The 14435-nt window shown below is 40.0% G+C and overlaps 1 protein-coding gene across 3 annotated transcripts in view; it reads left to right on the top strand.

Annotated features, from left to right (window-relative positions):
• ARB2A (ARB2 cotranscriptional regulator A) overlaps nt 1–14435 on the top strand; it is a 271521-nt gene that overhangs the window by 185183 nt on the left and 71903 nt on the right. For all 3 annotated transcript variants that reach the window (XM_080636890.1, XM_080636891.1, XM_080636889.1), the window contains 2 exons: nt 3048–3164; nt 6474–6558. In XM_080636890.1, the coding sequence (XP_080493016.1) occupies nt 3048–3164; nt 6474–6558 (202 nt within the window). The remainder of the gene's footprint in view (nt 1–3047; nt 3165–6473; nt 6559–14435) is intronic.

The raw sequence follows: 14435 nt of genomic DNA, 5'->3' as shown, positions 1-14435 counted from the left end.
GAAATCATGCTGGAACACAACAAGCTGGTGACAGTTTTAAGCTTTCCCCAGCATGTATAACTCTGACTAATTGGTAGGTACGTGCACTGCGAGGACAATGATATTTTTGCTCCTTCGCCCGTTTAAATCACAGCATTCTGTGTGAGATGGTGCAGCCAAATGCATGCTGGAGTGCATAACATTGGCACAGGAATATTAGTACGTATGCATGTTTCTAAAATCTATTTAATGTACAGCAGGATTCAGTCCGAGTTGGGGGTGTTGCTTTTAGATACTGTCTCTTTCAGAGAAGCTTTTTCCTGATAGGATTTCTGAACCACAGTTAGGACAAGTGCATGGAACAGAGGGTTCGGTCCTCTGACCACACTGCCTGTGGTGCTGGGTTTAGGAGAAGCCTGGTAACACAAGCTCCTGACGACTCCTAGCAGGACCTGCAACCCTTCAGCAGAAGGTCTTTCTGCAGATACTGTCCTGTTTAGAGAGGGAGGGTGATGTTACCTTTCCTGTTATATCAAGGTCAAAGCAGGTGGATCATTGTGATGGCTGGTAAGAGACGGAGCTAGCCACAGCCCTCCCTAGAGCAGCCTGGTTTTCCCCCTGCAATCAGAGTCATCTTTTCTGTGGTCTGTGCACATATGTGTGCCTGATAAAGGGGATGATAAAGCTGCAGTCTAAAAACCAGTACTTCTAGATGTTTGGCAGATCTGAACCACATTTGGGGTGTGGTAGAAAGCTTTTAGAATATAACAGCATAGAAATTGTAGAAAGCTTTTAGAATATAACAGCATAGAATAGAGTAGAAATAAAATAGGAATAGGGATAGAGGTAGGAATGGAACTGAATGGAATTAGAATAGGAAAGGATAGATAGAGTAGAACAGAATAGAATGGCATAATTTAGAATAGAACAGAACAGGACAGGACAGGGGACCAGACAGGAAAGGACAGGACAGGACAGGGGACAGGACAGGGCAGAACAGAACAGACAGAACAGTAAAGCACAGACCAGAATAGCACAAAACAGAATAGTACAAAACAGAACAGCCTGCTGCACCTTGGTAGAAGGTCTGAGTGACTCAGCCCTTTAAAAGAGACAAAACAATTACCAGTGAATAGAAGGCCAGAGGCTGGGGGAAGGGATTGCAACATCAGTAAAAACCCTTGTTTTGAGAGTCCACCTGCCTCTGTAGCTCAGGGGTTTCATCTCCAGTGACCGCTAGAGTCACTGGTGGTTCATGCAGTGGCCTGAAGACCCTCCTGAGATTCATTATCCTTACGTGCTGTATCTTATAACAGAGGGAGTTTTGCATCTTTACATTTACAGTGAAATTTAGAGCTCAGTGTCAAATGTTTGGCTGAAAATGTCAGTATTGTGTTACAGCTGAATGAAGCTTAGCCTCTTAAAATAGATGGTATTTTGTCTTAAATGTGTGATTTTGTTCGCCGTGCATGTACCCATTTTCCAAAAATTCCAGATATTGAATATGCCCCACAGGAAGGTAAATGATGGGAAAAATGGTATGCCTGAAAAGCTTCACATGAAGAAAGATTAAGAGTTTCTTCATGTGCACTTGCCCGAAACATCCTAAGCTCAGCTGAATTCCTGAGTCCTATAATTCTGCAATTACCAGAGTACTGGGGAATGCAGACACCTGATTTTATCTGGAATGGGGAACTCTGCACTGACACTGCCTCGCTGATAGCAGTGAATATTTTTCCCTTATTAATTAATATTAATACAATTACACTGATTTTAAAATATACATAATGGAATCAAAAAAAATGGCAAGACAATAATTCAGAAAGTCATACTGCAATTAGGTGGATTTGGGAGTAAGAGTGGTCAGAAGGGTTTACGTATGTGATATTTTGAAAAAAATAGGAGAATGATTGCATAAGGTACGGATAAATGTTCCTTGTATATCAAAAATCTGGATTGAGGTGTTTATTTTGAAGTTTCTGATGCAATATACAATTCACATCCCCATTGTAAAAGTCTCTTTTAGGCCAATGTTTTCAGAGGTGTAGCCTGTGTGCTGATAAGCAGTTACTGGAGCATGAACAAAGAATGCCTGGTTTTAGAAATGTTGTATGTGCTGCCATTTGTTCAATAGGAAGCTGGAAAGAAAAAAAAAAAAAAAAACACAAACAAAAAAAACCCCACAAACTAACTTTGGTGCAGCATACACAGTGGTAGAGACACTAGTTGTGAAATGCTGGTTTTATAAGTATAATTCATTATGCTTTCTTTGATCCAGTATTACAAATTAGGGTCACTCATGTCAGAAGATTAAAACCTTTTTGTCTCTCTTTGATATCAAACTATTCTTTCACAGTTCTTTTTATCTTACAGAGCAGCACTGAATTCCTCAGCATCTTTGTTGCTTCATGTTATTTGCAGCAATCATTTAGTTGGTTTTAGAACTAATATTATTTAGTTATACTGTCATTTGCAACAACAGAGGCTCTTTAATATCCTAAAAATGTTGAGAGGCTTTTCAGCGTTAGCTGGGTAAGCATATGTGTAAGAGACCACAAAGAATTTGGGGACCATGGTGGGACTGCAAGGTAGCTAAATTGGATAGAAAAAGAAAAAAAGCATACAAGTCAAAGTAAGATTGTAGATCAGAAAAACTACAGCAATCTACTGAAAATTAGTAGATGATAGTCATGAGTAGCTTACAGTGAACCACAGGTACCAGCTTCCCTGAAGCACAGAAATACGAACTTGGAGAAGCTTATAAAAGGTATCCTCAGGGAATCTTCCATTTTTTCACTATGATACCTTTAATCCTAGAATTGTCAAGCCACATGAAAAATAATAGGACTGAATAGTTCAGTCAGTTAAAAGTATTATTTCTTTTATCAAAAATATTAGGTCTTTCTGTGTTTCTGGAACTGTTAGGATTTGTATAAACTTTAAAAACAAGTGAAGTCAAGTATTGAACCTGTATTGCTCTTTCTTTTTTAATTTTAAGATCATTATCTGTGACTAAGCAGACTCTGTTCAATAGAAAGAACGAACTTAAAGCCAATGTTTTTTAACAGATGATTCAACGAGAGGCAGAAGTAAAGAATAAGGTAACTGCTGTGGCGTTGACAGACTCTATTCACAATGTGTGGCATCAAGAAGCTGGGAAAACTATTCGAGAGTGGATGCGAGAGGTGAGGCTTGTGGTTTTTTAAAGAGTTGGGGTATATACATCTGAATATGTCTCTGTAAACATGTGTTTATCTGCTGATCTATTTCTTTAGGGTATGAAAGACAGCACATTACAGGACCTTGAAAATCACGTGCCCATACCAGCCCCTAAAATAACTGAGATTAAAGCCATTCTGAACTTCAAAGCAGCCAAAATAATAAGAATCAAGTCCAGTGTTTCTTCCTGCTGCACAGCAATATAGAAACATATATAGAGACATATACCAAGGCAGCCCACATGCTGCCTGGTATCTGGAGCAAAGTCCTGGGCACACCCAGTGCTCCTGGCTTTATGTGTTGATGATGGAAAAGCTCCATGTCTCAGTCTGATGATTTGCACAACTGGCAAAAAATCCTTTCTCTCAGCAGTTTTATGAGATGTAATTACTTCTGCAGTGCTCTGAGGTTTTCTGATGAAAAGTCAGAGTATTTGCCATTGCTTAGCTACCAACAGCTAGTTGGTCCAAGATGATCATGTGTTGGTTGATGGTAAGCAAAAACCAAGCTCCACCCTTGAGTAAAGGATGATGCCATCCATTCATTATTCATATAATACTTAAGTGTGGGGCTGCTGAGATTTTAAAAATAATACTTTTTAAAGTCACACCAACTAAACTTCCTTTTATGACTCTCTTCCTCACCAGATGAGGCTCACGTCTGTGTTTTCTGCACTCCTGTGGCAGAATGCTGAAGCAATAGGTGCACGTGGCAAAGTTAAACTAGTCACATCCTGAACTTCTTGTTAGACTTTACCTTTTTGGACGTATTTAGTGAAACTTTGTGTATACACTGCCTATTCCTGACTTAACCTTACATCTTTATAGGCCTTGACTGATGGGAATAGAGAATTACCTGGGATGCAGCCTGACAGCTCTGACTTAAATGTTAAAAATATAAAGAATGGTACCCCCTACAGGCTCTGTTACTAAAATCCCCATTTTCTTTATGGGAAATCAAAACCTTAAAATATATGTTATGTAGTAAAACTGAAATTTTAAATCCTGTAATTTGAATCTGACAACTCCATTTTTATTTAAGCATTTAGTCTGAATAAGACAAGTGCATTACATTTAATTTCATTTGCAGAAAGTAGATGTTAAAGAATAAGTTAAATGATTAATGGCCTAAAAAGTGGATGGAGTGTCATAACTTACATTAGCATTGAAAATCTCCTATAAGGAAGAAGTGTTTTACATATGTGAAGTATGGCTGAGTGGTATGAAGACTAGCATTATCACCTGGATATCTCTTACTTTAATCAGGTTTAAGGCTACTGGTAAAATGAATAATAATTAAAATATACACCTAATCGCTGCCTGTCTGTAGGGCTAATTGCTGTCATAGAAAGAATGAATTGTTAAAAAAGTAATTCTTCATTGGAGCTATCTCTCCTGTATCAGTGGTGGCCTATTTTTAGTACCTATAGAAGTCATGATTTTTGAATTTATTAGGAGCTGTGATGAATGATAAAACAAATCATCCATTTACATATCTTGACACTGCTTTCGAGAATACTTATTTCTTACAGGCAAGTGTCACATTGTATATGAAAGCTGTTTAATTGTGTGCTAATCTTCTGTATTATCTCCAGCTCTCTGATGTAGTGTTCTACCAGTAGTTAATATTAATTCTACTTATTTCAAATTAATGTAATACTTCATAAAAATTCTACTTCTTTTATAATTTCTACCATCTTACATTTGCAATTTTACATTCAACTGTTAATTAAAATATACATGCAAATCGTAAAATGTATAAAGCTTTACTACTTTAAACCTTAAAGCCGTTGTGAAATACTTCCATTTTAACCATTTTTTACTAAAAGAAGTTACATCACAGGGTAGTGTGTTTATTGTTTTCATTTTTTTTTCCATCGAATTCAATAGTTTCATTGATCTGCTGTTTCTTACAGAAATCTGCCACGCTTTGTGAACTTCACTTTCTAATCTCATACAGCAACCCTTCCTTTATGTTGTTCCTGCTCTCCCTGGTCCCAGAACAGTAGGGTTGCCTTGACAAATCTATTCAAAAGCCATTCCTCGCCCTTTATTGGTGGGGACTGAAGCCTTTGAAATTCTCTCCTCACTGCAACACAGCTGACATCTTCTTCCAGACAGAATGAATTAAGGAAATACAATAAGACACTTGATCTACCAGTCAAGGATCTTTCCACAGCGAGGACGGACTCCACGGTGCACAACTAGGGCAGCAAGCATCTACAAATACACAATACTTGCTTGTTTACCAGAATGGCAATCATCCATTTTTGCAATCATGATTGATGGAATGATTTTGTAGAAATAAGTCTGAAAATTCATTGGGTCTTTCCAAAAAGTTGTGAGTTTTGTTGGGTTGTTTTTTTTTTTTTCCTTGCTTCTCCTTAATGAAGTTAATCAGGTTTTCAGAAAGAGAAAAATCAGATTTGTAAGAAGGTAGATAGATCATGTAGATTTTGCAGTTCAGCTGGCAATCCTATTAAAAACATAGTTGCTTTATAATTAAATCTTTAATTTGGTAGATTTGGTGTAATTTCAGCATATTTCATAAAACCATATTATCTAATACTTTAGTTCATAAACTCCTCTGAATAGATAGTACTTGGAGCAAAATATTTTAAAAATTCATGGTAAATTCATCCTACTCAGAGGTTCAGGAATGGAAGGTAAATGTAAATGCTTCCTGAACATAATTCCCCAAAGACCAATATTTGCATTTTTAAATGTTCATGCACAGTTCATCTCAGCTGTATTTCCAATTATTTGAATATTAATCTGCTATCTTGACGGCTTTCATTCATTTATAATCTGTTGTTCTGTGATTTTGCAGTCATTCTTTCCATCAAAACACCCTGAAAAATTCTGATTTCTTAATGTTGGCAAGCAAGCAGGCCCAGTGTTTATGTGAACACCTATTTGACAACTACAGAAAGGAAACGCTTAAAATGTGCAGTGGGTAATTGAAGCACTGGTTGGTCCAAGCACCTACTTAAGTTTGCTGGCACTCAAAATAGCACTTAAAGACATGCTGTTTAAGCACATTACAAATCTCCTGAATTATGGTCTTACTCTGTTTACTTATTTAGTATGCAACTACAATATTTCATCACCAGTTAGTGTGAATAAGTTAGTGTACCTTCTCCAGTTGCTGTTGGGAATCATGTGTAAATTACTTAGCAGTATTTTGATGCAATCATTGTCCTTACTTTCAAAGTCAGTATTTATTTTTGCTCCACGTTCTTGGCTTACCCCAGAATTGCCTGCCTGCTCTTACAGAACTGCTGCAACTGGGTGTCCAGCTCCGAGCCCCTGGACACTTTGGTGGAGTCCATGCTACCAGACTGCCCCCGTGTCTCTTCAGGTATGTCGATTTGTGCTCAGGAGCATATTGTTTGTTTACTTTTTTAAATAAATAATTAAATTATTAATAAATAAATTAATAATGCATTTGGTTCTGAATGCATTTTAACTCTTCCTCGGCAAAATATGGTTGCAGGTATATGGCTGCTGTTATTTTATATAGCCCACTTTTTTTTCTCCTTTTCTTCCTAGGGGATTTAACTTCTCTTGTCTCCTTGTAGCTTATATTGGTTTTAATTTTCTTTTCTCTTTGGCTTTAAGTAGTTAGTGACATGATAGGTAGGAGCTGAAAAAAAAAAGCTATGGACAGCTAAGTGCAATCAGACACTTGTTTATGTAGCAAATTACTTACAATGTCCAAGACCGTTAATGTGAGATTTCTGTTGTTTTGGAAATACTCAGCCATGCTTTTCCAATAATGAATCACAAATCATAATGAGCACATGAAATAATACATCAAAACTTTTGTTAATGTAAAATAATTCCAGAAAGTAGACGCAGTTGTCAATGTAACAGTAAAATCTCCTGTCTCTGTAAGAAAGTAATCTAAAATACATAAAGCTGTTACAGAACTTCCGTGTTTTATGATCACATTTCCTTAAAGCCATAGGTAGCATATTTCTGTAGAATATAAAATCAGGCTCAAAGGAAGACGCAGCCTATACGGTATTAATTAAAAGCTGGAAGAGTGTTTGACCTTGCTCTGTGAGACACTGTTGTTCGTTTGACAAGTTAGAGATTCCTATCTGTCTGGATTTGTGAGGTTGTTAATGAGACCTAACCTTGCAGATAAAATGTAGTTTACAGCAGGATATTTTTAAAGCTTGGAAAATTTAGCAGTACATTGTTTGAGAGCTCACAACAACCTGTAATCACATTTCTGCTGTGGTCTAGGCTCTAACCAGGCGGATCATCAGCTCTGTGCAGGTGCAGTGCAGTAGCGTTGACATTGCTCTTTAGTGCTTAGGAAAATGATATATTACTAAAATTTTCATATATTCAACATTCATCTACCAACTTTTTGCTCCTTTAGGGGAGAGTACTGCAGTTTAAAAGAAAAATATTTTTCAAGAGTGGAACTCTTTAATTGACTTCCAATCTCTGATGTCTGTGTTGCTGTTGTGGAAGAGTGCATGTTATAGAGGTCATTTTAGTTGGGTAAATAGGGGCTTGGATAGGAACTAGTCAGTATTCACAGTACACTCGCAGCACTGAAAATCCTCTGTCTGAGCTTCTCTTCTCTTGTTTTGTATTCATCATGTGTAAATAATGTAAAATTTATTCTATAAAATAAACCCTAACTGTCATTTAAAAAACCAAACCGATGCTTTAATGGGGGTGTGCATAAGTCTTAATTTTTCGTTTCTATTGAGGATGGGTCATAGTGGGCATATTGTTTATACTCCACTTAATGAAATCCTAGCTACACTGGACTTTCCGGTAGAATTAGTTTAAATGAGGTGGGATTTCAGCCAGCAGAAGTTGTAAAAGTTAGCTATTTGTATTTCATGCGTACATACAATGCCACTAGATTAAGATCACTGATGTTCTACAAGTTCTTGTCAAAGATTTTGGACAATGATTTAAATGGCAGCAAACTATTTCCAGGTTGATTCTTTGTAATATAAGTACAGTTTAAAATAGTATAGCTTTATGTGACTACTGCTGAATTATCAATGTGCTCATATGTTTTTGTTTATATTTCTTGCTTTAATGTCTTATATGGACAATTGTAAGACATTTACAGAGGAACAGCTGAATAATTCCTACAGTGTGTTTATATGAGTAATGACATAAGCCAGCATTTGGATAATCTGTAATAAATTTATGAAATGCTACTAGATTTAGGAACATTAGCATTTAATGTGAGAGATTTTATTTCAGTCTTTTCCTGAGAATTGCAGTACTGAAACAGTCCACACTCAGGTACTGGCAGCATTACCCTTAGTATACCAATGAATGACAGTGAGAGCAATCAGAGCAATGAGAGGAATTTTTTTTTTTATAAACCTTTTGCAGAAGGCATATTTGCTTGGAACTCCATCTTTTGTCTGTGTTTGCGCTGAGAATTAGTTCAGGAATAACTGCCTCTTGGTCACATCTCATGAGCCAGCTTTTTCAGAAAAAGGTCTCATGTTCAGACTTTCAGCATAAATGGGATTTACAGGAGCTCGCAGTTTGTTTGTGAGCAGTGCCTATTTCAGATTATGCCACAGTCTCTTGCTTACATTTCCCTTAACACTCACTAGAGAGAAATAAATGGCCATCAAACTGGAGAAACAACTTGCATTTCCAGATACAGTTGTTAAAGCTTTTGATTAGAGCATTTTTAAGTAATTAAAATGTTTGCCATAATTCCGTCATGTCTTAGTTGCAAAAATGAATGAATATACTTCAATAATTAAACATTGTAGACATGAAACTACAATAATACAGGAAAAGCAAGCGATAGCAAATCCATTCTCTGTCCTTGTGGTGCTTTCTCCTCAGGCAGGAGGTGGGGTACTGTGAGAATCCCATCTTCACGCTTCCTCCACATCTCAAGGATTCATTCCATAGTTCAATGAGTTCTTGCAACAGGTTATCATCACACAATTTCCCATTTAAAACAGGCGTCCTGTGTGGTATATGTAATCCTAAAAAGTATCCCATGCAGTGCTGAGACAGAGCTCCTAGGTCAGACATCTTCTATGAGACCTGGAGCTCCAGTTGAAGCTATGTGTCCAACGCTACCCGTCTTGTTAGTGTTGCCATAATTTTCCAACAAGAACAAGGCATTCTTCCTTATCAGAGAAGAAACTTCCCCTCTGTCATTTAGCCTTTACCAGGCAGGGTTGTCTAGCATCATTCCCCGCTGCTCCTTCTTCAGGAGAGCAGACTTTGGTCTCTTCAAGGATCTGCTTAGCAGCATAACTATGATAAAACCCCAGAGGGAAGGGGGGCCCAAGAAAGCTCGTTAAGATTCAAGGAACACCTCGTAGCTCAGAAGCAATGCATCTCAGCAAAAAGGAAGTCAGGCAAGAACAACAAGGGGCCTGCATGAATGAACAGGGAACTCCTGGACAAACTCCAGCAAAAAAGGAAGCCCACAGAGAGTGTAAGCAAGGGCTAGTAGCCTGGGAGGAATACAAAGAAACAGGCTGAGCAGCCAGAGATCAGGTTAGGAAAACTAAAGCCCTGACAGAATTAAACCTGGCCAGGGACATCAGAGGCAACAAAAAAAGCTGCTATAGGTACATTGGTGATAAAAGGAAGTCTAGGGAAAATGTGGGCCCTCTCTGGAAGGAAATAGAAGACCTGGTTACCTAGGACATGGAGAAGACTCAACAACTTTTTTGCCTCAGTCTTCACCAGCAAGTGCTCCAGCCGCACTGCTCAGGTAACAGAAGGCAAAGGCAGGGACTGGGAGAAGAACCACCTGATGTAAGAGATCAGTTTTGAGACAATCTAAGGAACCCAAAGATGCACAAGTCCATGGGACCCAATAAGATGTATCTGTGGGTCCTGAGGGAATCGCTGATGAAATGGCAATGCCACTATCCAGCATATTTGAGAAGACATGTCAGTCCAGTAGAGTTCCCATGGACTGGCAAAGGGTCCATGGAAAATAAGGAGCTGATTGGTGACAGCCAACGTGGCTTCACTAAGAGTATTTACCTGACAAATCTGGTGGCTTTCTACTGTGAGGTTGCAGCACTGGTAGATAAGGGAAGAGCAAAGGATGTCATCTACCAGGTCTTATGCAAAGCATTTGACACTGTCCTGCATGACATCTTTGTCTCTAAATTGGAGAAGCATGGGTTTGGTGGATGGACCACTGTGGATAAGGAATTGGCTGGATGGTTGCACTCAAAAAGCTGTGGTCAATGACTCAATGTCCAAGTGGACATCAGTGATGAGTGATGTCCCTGAGGGGTCAGTGTTGGGACCAGCCATGTTGAGTATCTTTGTTGGCGACATGGATAGTGGGATCGAGCACCCTCAGCAAGTTTGCCGATGACACCAAGCTATGTGGTTTGGTTGATACGTTGGAGGGAAGGGATGAGGTCCAGAGGGACCTTGACACACTGCAGAGGTGGGACTGTGCAAACCTCATGGAGCTGAACAAGGCGAAAGGCAAGGTCCTACCCCTGGGTCAGGACAATCCCAAGCACAAACACAAGCTGGGGGAGACTGAATGGAGCAGCCCTGAGAAGAAGGACTTCGGGGTGTTGGTTGACAAGAAGTTCCCCATGACCCAGCTTCAGTGTGCACTTGAGCCCAGAACAACCCAGTGGCTGCACCAAAAGGAGCATGAGCAGCAGGTCGAGGGAGGGGATGCTCCCTCTCTACTGTGCTCTGGGGAGACTCCACCTGCAGTCCCGCATCCAGCTCTGAGGCAACAACACAAGAGGGATATGGAGCTATTGGAGCGAGTCCAGAGGAGGCCACGGGGATGGTGTGAGGGCTGGAGCAGCTCTGCTCTGGAGACAGGCTGAGAGAGCTGGACTTGTTCAGCCTGGAGAACAGAAGGCTCCTTAAGGGGAGACCTTAGAGCAGCTGCCAGTGCCTAAAGGGGCTACAAGAAACCTGGAGAGGGACTTTGGACAAGTGCCTGTAGGGACAGGACAAGGGGAATGGCTTTTACCTGACAGAGAGGAGACTGAGATGAGGTCTTAGGCAGAAGTTCTTCCCTGTGAAGGTGGTGAGGCCCTGGCACAGGTTGCCCAGAGAAGCTGTGCCTGCCCCATCCCTGGCAGTGCTCAAGGCCAGGTTGAACAGGGCTTGGAGCAACCTGGTCTAGTGGAAGGTGTCCCTGCCTGTTGCAGGGGGTTGGAACTGGCTGGGCTTTAAGATCCCTTCCAACCCATATCAGTCTAGGATTCTATGCTTTTCAGGCTAACAGTCCTCTCTGGTTTCCAGTTGTGGAGCATTGCACAGTTAAGGTCCTCAGCTATGGCACTGTAACCTCACTGGCCTGGTGGAGCACTCTGTCAGTCTCCTGCCTTCAGTCTCTGTTAAAAAGACTTATCTCCTACCTCTTCACTTTCAGCCCTCATTAAGGACATCTGTTAGACATGACATCTTCCATTCTTAATCCACTTTCCTAATGGAGTCAAACCAGAAGATCTTTCTCCTGTCTCTGAGGAGATGAATCCATTTCTTGTCTAAGATGTAAGCAAATGTAGGGTGGAGAAAGGTGAGGACTTTAAAAGCACTCTGTACATTAAAGATAAAAATGGAGGAGGGATGGTAGTCTTGCTGCTTAGAAGACTGGAGATCAACTTGTCATTTGACACAGGCAATAGGATAGACATTTTAATGACAGGTATTGTGTTACTGCTAACCTTCGTTGTAGTACATTTCATGTCTCTGAGACCTCACAACATTCCTCCTAGTTCTGGGAGTTCACAAACCCTTGGGAAACCATCGTACTGCAGCAGCTGCTGGGTGGGAATAGCTGTAAGTCAGGGTGGGAGGAAGCAGATCCATGGATCTGTGTCCGTCTATCTCACTGTTAGGAATTAAGTTACTTTAATATCAGGACTGTGGCCTGAACATTACCCCAGGGAAGGCATTGTGGCAAATTTTGCCAGGTAAACATGACCTTTCTTTCTTGAATGCAAGTATTTTGGAGTGCCTCATGAGGAGCACCTTAGTGTTTGGATAAGACAAATTCCTTAGTTTGTGTGTTTCTGCCAGTGCAAGCTTTTTATCTGGGAGGCTACATTCAACTTTGCAGCTTTTTGTCAAAGTGGATATGCACCAACACTCATTTACATTATCAAATAAAAAGAAGTTACTGTAACATCAGTAAAATGAATTGCCTAATCAAATCCTTTTAAAGCCTTTCTAGTTGACCCCCAAAATCACTAGTTATTCTTCTAACAGTTGCAGCCAGTGTAGTTAAAACATTGTAAAATAAGGAAATTATAACATCAAAAGACAAACAAGATGACACAATGGGATGAAACGTTGACAGTAATCAAGAAAAGCTCTATTCATGAAGGAGCCTAGGCTTGAATATATGTCTCTGTAATAAGGAAAAAAGTGCAGGAATTAATTCATGTGGCTGAATAAAGTGATATCCGGCTGGCAGAATTAAAACAAACTCTTAATTTTGAGGGATGGTGGTGCTCTGAACAGTTTGAGTGAGTCCAGAGTGACTCCAGAGTGAGCCCTCAGATTATATTTCCTGGTACCAAACATAAAGCTTGACTCTGTATGGTATATAAAACATTTCACTTGGTCTAGGCAAGCCAAGCACAACATTTTCTTTTTTTTTTTTTTTTTATTTTTTTCTTTCAATTGAGAAAAGTTCATCAATATTATTTCTGACAGGCTGCTGCAGGTATTTGGGGGTTTTACTGATAAGTAAATACTTGGGGAGAAAAATGGCTTCACAGAATGATTGAGGGGACCTTGGGAGGACATCTGGTCCAGCTCCTTCTCAAGCAGGGCCACATGGAGCCAATTGTCCAGGATTATGTCCAGCCTTCCATAAGCTCCATTTGCACCTCAGTAAAGAAACCATGGTCATTGCAATTAATATTCCCTTAAGGCTGTGTGGGTTTTGTTGGTAAACATCCTAGCTTCCAAATGACTGCACAGAGCCATAAGCATGTGGTCTGCTGGATGGTTGTGTAGGATTTAAGTCTATATGTGAGTGAGTATGGAATGGAGGGAGTGCTGGTTGACCAAGCTGAAGTAAGGTAGTCATCTTTCCCTGTGTCAGCATCAAAAGAAGGTCATTCACATTGCACAGAGATAGAAAAAGTGGTTGCTCTCCTATTTTGCCTATTCAAATCCTTTTAACTGGGAGAGGAGAAAGGGGGCTGGTGGTTGTTTCTGACAGAGCTTCTCCCAACAAGGAAGAGGGTTGTCATCCACTAAGCCTCTCTGTAAAAACACAGGCAAAAGCATTCCTTCATGTGTTAAACGCACACTGTGTACTTTAGGGCTTTGGCTCGTGGTAGGGTTTTTTTTTAAGATTTTTCTGTGTGCACATAAGAGACTTGCAGTTCAAATGAAAGATGAGATTCTGCAGAGCTCACTGAAAAACAGGGAAAAGCTTGTTACCTGCTGGTTTTGAGTCCTTGGCATAGCTTGATTTAATATCAAGGATATGGTACTAAATAGTCCCCTCGAGACCGCTGCTTTGTGCTAAGTAATAGAATAGCATCAATAATCCTTCCATGGGGCTATAGTAAATTTAAGTAAAGGTATTCTGGTCTGTTAGATCTGCTTAAAAGCACTGATCCAAGAAAGTGAGCACATTGCTTGCACAGTGAGCCTTTCCCTGGAAGAGCAGGTATGCAGCCCAGCCCCCACACTGATTTACCAGATATATCCCTTGTGTTGATACCAGTGAAACCATGAATTGCCTGTTAGATTACAGAGGAGGTAGTTTTTGTTGGCTTTTCTCAACAGATGACTTCTGCCCACTGTTTTAAGAGCTCAGTTGTCTATTCCCAGAGAAAAGCAGATGCAGCCCATGCTGAACAGATCCTGGGGTTCAAACAGGAGGATCTCCAGTGAGGTTAAATGGGCTCCACAACACTGCAGGGTCTGTGCACGGAGGTAATTGCATCAGCGAGGCTTGCAACAGCCATAGGGAAGGACTGACTTACTTCCTGCTGCTTTTTTTTTTCCCTTATCTTTATTTGCGCCACGCCACACTTCCACTCTGACACCTTCGTGTATCTTGCTCATAACAAGGAAGAAACAACAGCAAACTGTATTAAGCATTGAGACAATACCTGGTTCATCCCTTTTGCAGCCTTTAGTCCAGTTTACCGATGCTTCTCATTTTTCACTCCTTGGTTGCTTCAGTGAAGAACATTCAGAGCTGTTTTCTGACATCAGTATTTAGTGACAAGAGATAGGTGCCAAATAAGT

This window comes from Psittacula echo (genome assembly GCF_963264785.1).
Source record: "Psittacula echo genome assembly, chromosome: Z".
NCBI lineage: Eukaryota > Metazoa > Chordata > Aves > Psittaciformes > Psittacidae > Psittacula > Psittacula echo.
The sequence above is the reverse complement of the archived record's forward strand: the minus strand, read 5'-3'. Positions and strand labels throughout refer to the sequence as shown.